Source organism: Oratosquilla oratoria, chromosome 43 (genome assembly GCF_046742065.1).
Source record: "Oratosquilla oratoria isolate Oo_2021 chromosome 43, ASM4674206v1, whole genome shotgun sequence".
NCBI lineage: Eukaryota > Metazoa > Arthropoda > Malacostraca > Stomatopoda > Squillidae > Oratosquilla > Oratosquilla oratoria.
This window is the reverse complement of record NC_134819.1, coordinates 23,833,581-23,838,566: the sequence shown is the minus strand read 5'-3', so window position 1 is coordinate 23,838,566 and position 4,986 is coordinate 23,833,581. Positions and strand designations below refer to the sequence as shown.

General features: G+C 40.4%; 1 protein-coding gene across 1 annotated transcript; it reads left to right on the top strand.

The window, feature by feature from the left end:
• The first annotated feature begins 926 nt into the window (after nucleotides 1-926).
• Nucleotides 927-3,621, top strand: LOC143022013 (uncharacterized). Its single transcript, XM_076179948.1, has 3 exons — nucleotides 927-1,327; nucleotides 1,479-2,414; nucleotides 3,553-3,621. Exons 1-3 carry the CDS (start codon nucleotides 1,037-1,039, stop codon nucleotides 3,619-3,621), a joined length of 1,296 nt encoding a protein of 431 aa, XP_076036063.1. The 5' UTR covers nucleotides 927-1,036.
• Nucleotides 3,622-4,986: the final 1,365 nt, after the last annotated feature.

Here is a 4,986-nt window from a genome sequence, read left to right as displayed (position 1 = left end):
GCCACACGGTCGTAAGGTTGATTGACACCGGCTGGCTACGTGTGACAGCCATTTACCCCAGCTGTGGGAGGCACAAGTGGTAAAGATGCCCTTTGGCTTGAGTTCCTTGACAAGTAAAATAATTTGTCTTGGTTGGTGGAAAAAAAAAAAAAAATCAAATAACAGCCTCACTCCCAAAATAAATAAATAAATAAATAGGTAAATAAATGAATAGATAGATAAACAAATAAATAAATAAATAAATAAAAACTAAACAAATAGATAGAATACGATAAGATAAAAGGACCCAGAAACAGACACGGAGGTGTCTTAAAAAAAAAAAAAAAAAAAAAAAAAATCTTCATTGAATAGGGCACACACAGACACACACAGTGGTGGCGTTCGCGGCCGCTTCTACGGGGGTCTGGGTTTGAATCCCGCCAGGGCTGAAATCATTTTAGTAACACTGCGCTGCGAGACGTTACTCCAACTTTCGTGGGCGGGGAGTTGCGTGTGTGTGTGTGCGTGCAAGGTCACAACATTACCCTTAGATGGATCATATATGAGCACTGAGCTCTCTTCCAGGAGGGTAAAAACTGTCGATCTCGAGTCCGACACGTGATCCAATACATAGATGTTTATTCTTCTTGGAAGATCAATTCAGTATTGAGATGCAGTCAAATAACACAACGTAACATTTTTTTTCAAAAGCTTTGTTTATTGTATTTTTTTTAGAGTTTATTAATCCATTTTTCCTGCTGATTTCAAATATGCAATTAATTTTTTTGTATCATCGACCGTTATAGAAATACATATAATTTCAATGTTACCATGTATATTTTGGAATTGTTATGTGGTATGCTACTAAATGTTTATCTAATTTTCTCTTTCAGATCAATGACTGAACTATTTACTTGTTAAGATGGCTACTAGAGGATGTGAAAATTCTCCTGATACATTTTGCTATGTGTGTGGTTATTATATTGGGAAAAAACAAGTACTACATAAGATCGTGAGAGGTGCTAAAGTGTGGATAGCATACAGACTCTATTTCGGAATGCCCATGGGTGACCAGGACAAGCCATGGGCACCTCATGTGATATGTGGAAGCTGCCGATCTACTCTAGAAGGATGGCTGAGAGGTACAGGAAGGGCAATGCCTTTTGCCATTCCTAGAATATGGAGAGAGCCGAAGAACCATCACGACGACTGCTACTTTTGTATGATTGATGTGACGAAGTACAGGAAAGTGAAAGGAAGACAAGCTCTGCAGTATCCAGACATACCATCATCTAGAGCACCTGTCCCACATGATGATAGCTTACCAGTACCACAACCACCAGAAAATGCAAGTTTATTTTTAGCATACTCTCTTTACTTTTAATTAACTTCAATATTAAGTACTTAATATACATTCACTTTCCTAAAGATATATGGAATACTAATGCTATTCGTCTTTGTTGAAGTTGCTATATTTAGTTTTCTCTCTTTCTTTCCAGATGGAAGATGCAATGGAAATTTCATCTGAAGGGTCAGCAGGTAGCAGCAGCCATGAAATGGGAGACGAAGATTTCGCACCAAGAACGACTTCGGAGCCTCACTTTCCAAGTCAGAGTGAGCTAGATGACTTGATCAGAGACTTAGGTCTTACTAAATCAGGAGCTGAGCTTCTTACATCAAGGATGAAAGAATGGAATCTACTAGAAGACTGCAGGATATCTGTGTACCGGAAACGACATGAAGAATTTAAAATTTACTATGACTTTAGTGATATGTGTTATTGTAAGGATGTTACTGGTTTGTTTACAGCCCTTGGACTCGAACATGATCCTGTAGAATGGCGACTGTTCATAGATAGCTCAACACGAAGTCTCAAAGCAGTATTGCTCCACAATGGAAATAAAAACCCATCTTTGCCTCTTGCACACTCAGTACAGAAGAAAGAAAACTATCATAATGTCAAACAGCTTCTTGAAAAAATCAATTATGCTGAATTCAGATGGGATGTTTGTGGTGATTTCAAGATGCTAGCCTTTTTGCTTGGCCTACAAGGGGGATACACAAAGTATTCCTGTTTTCTTTGTTTATGGGACAGCAAGGCTGATGATGATCATTATAATAAAGTTCATTGCCCCCCAAGAGTTGAACTGCAGCCAGGAATGTTAAATGTTCTCAGACAGCCTCTAGTAGATTCGAAAAAAGTTTTATTACCACCACTTCATATCAAGCTAGGGTTAATTAAACAGTTTGTGAAGGCTTTGGATTTTGGAGGCGAAACTTTCCAAGAAATTTGTCTCATGTTTCCCAAGCTATCTGAGGCTAAGCTCAAGGGTGGTATATTTGTTGGACCCCAGGTAAACAAAATGTTGAAGTCGGAGAAACTGGAAAGAGCGATGACGAAAGTTGAAAGAGAAGCTTGGTGTTCATTTCGTGATGTAGTTCGGGGATTCCTAGGAAATCACAAGGACCCTAATTATAAACAAATAGTGGCAAAGCTTATTGAGAACTTCAGGAAACTTGATTGTCGTATGTCCTTGAAGATACATTTCTTGCATTCTCACCTAGATTTCTTCCCCGAAAACTTGGGGGCTGTCAGTGAGGAGCATGGCGAGAGATTTCATCAGGATATCGCAACTATGGAAAGAAGATATCAAGGACGATGGAATACTGCTATGATGGGAGATTACATATGGTCACTAGTCAGAAAAGACGAAAGCATGCATTCTAGAAAATCTCGATCGTCAAAGCACTTCTAATCATGAGAAGAGTCATCAAAACACTTGCAGTGCAAAGTTGTGTTGTTTATTTTGTTCTTACTAATATTGTAGCTCTTAAATACACTTCATATTATGAAAAAAATACTAGATGTTGTATAATTATCCTTAGAATGCTAAAGTAGATTGAATCAATTAACTACTGTAGAGAAAGGTTGCGTATATAACAATAAAATATAAAATCAAGAATAAATAAAGAAATATCGATGTTACGTCAAAACTAATGTGATATTTGGATTCAGTGACACAAAATACATATATAAACATGAAAAAATACAAATAAACAAAACATGTGTTACATTGTGTAATTTACCAAGCGAGGTGTGTTGTGCCTGGTACCAATTGTTCTTAATGCCTCTGAAGAATTTATGTATTTTTTGTGAAGAGACACCGTCAATGCAATCAACTTCTGCTTCTTTTTAGTGTGGGCTTTCCCTACATTCATTTATCTCCAATACCCTCTTCTTCCTCCTCATCCTCATCCTTTCCATTCCTTTCCTTTTCTTTTTCTCATCTCCTCCTTACCACCTTTTTCTCTCTCTCTCTCTTTCTGTACACACACACACACACACACACATATATATATATATATATATATATATAATATGTGTGTGTGTGTGTGCGTTCTTCTCCGCCTCCTTCTCATCTCACTTCTCTTCCCTGCTTCTCCTCTCCTCTCCTCTTCTTCCTCTCCTCTTCCTCCTTTCCTCTTCTTGCAACACACATACATACTTTCCTCCGGATTTATTAATTTCTTTATTCTATTTTTTCAAATTACCTGATTGGTTGGATTTTCTAGCTTCTTACAAGAAAGCAGATGAAATATGAGTATTTAACAAATTTATCAGAATTGCAAGAGGTTGACTGAAACTCTTTCAGCAATGTCACTCCTATGAAATTACATGAAGAAAAGACACAAAGGTATGAAAGAGTACACACACACACACACGAGCGTGCGCGCGCGCATGCAAAGTTTGCTTAACTCCTTATGGGCATATTTCATGGGCCAATGAATCCAAATGTATGACGATTTATGTCAATTTCTTGTGGGCATAATTTATGGGCTTATGAATTCAAATGTATGACGATTTATGTCAACTTCTTGTGGCCATATTTCATGGGCTTGTAACTTCAAATGTATGACGATTTATGTCAACTTCTTTTTGGTATATTTCATGGGCTTGTAACTAGAAATGTATGACGATTTATGTCAGTATCGTCACGATTTTGAAGACCGCGATAGCACTTTTCTGATCCGTCCCTTTCTGAGGGCACGTTGTGAAGATGATATGACGATAAAGAATAAGATGGACACTTTTTAATCAAATAGATGGGCTTTGTTCAGACCCACTGGGGCATTTTTTAGAACAACTAATGGGCTTCGTTCAGTCCCATGATTCATCGTCCTCTTCACTGGAGGCTTCATCGTCGGAATCACCTTGAATGAAGGCTTTCCGAGCCTCCAAAGCGCGCTCCATGACCAGGGCAAGGTCGTTCTTGGACGCAGGTTTGGCCCTCGAGTGTGAGGTTGGGCGCAGTTTGACGCCGGCTCGGATCTCGTCCATTAGTCTGGATCGGAGATCTGCTGGCTCAGGCGTTCCAGGAGGTTTACTTGGTTCCTCCTTCGATTCCTCGCTTTGCCCCTTTTCCTCGGGGCTTCTGGGCTTTGAGCCAACCTGATCTACGTTCTTGAAGTGGCTAGGCTCTTCGAGGAAATGCGAAGTCCTACTTTTGGGACTTTCCTCCTGGTTTATGGGCTTTGTGGGTCTGAGTGTTACGCCCTTTCGGATTTCTTCCATTAGTAGGGCGTGATTGTCCATCTGTGGGATTTGGCCGATATTCGAGTCCTTAGGTCCTTCCGTAATGGACTCTTTTTTCTTCAGAGCCGATGTTTTATTCCTCGGTTGAAGGATCGGCGGTGGTGTCGGAGGGGGTGGTACAGTCGTCTGTCCTGGTGACTTCATCACTTTCGGGCGCTCTGCGAAGTCATTTTCGGTCGACGTTCCCCCCTTTGCAGGCGCTATGGGCTTCAGCTTCACCCCTCTTCGGATTTGTTCCATCAGCAAGACCCGCAGGTCTGCTGATCCAGCCTCGGGCTTTTTAGGGCTTTCAGTAACTTTTCCCTTATTCTTCTTCATTCCGGCTGGTGGAGGTGGTGGTGGAGGAGGAATGGAAGGCAACGGTGGAGGTGGAGGTGGCTTAGAAGGCATCCCGAGCTCTCCTTGTTCTTCGT

Bases quoted from the DNA above. Each gene is read 5' to 3' on its own strand.
- LOC143022013 (XM_076179948.1), top strand. From the start codon at position 1,037: ATGCCCATGGGTGACCAGGACAAGCCATGGGCACCTCATGTGATATGT. The intron at 1,328-1,478 runs GCAAGTTTATTT...CTTTCTTTCCAG, and splicing joins TACCACAACCACCAGAAAAT to ATGGAAGATGCAATGGAAAT. The intron at 2,415-3,552 runs GTAGTTCGGGGA...TGGATTTTCTAG, and splicing joins CTTGGTGTTCATTTCGTGAT to CTTCTTACAAGAAAGCAGAT.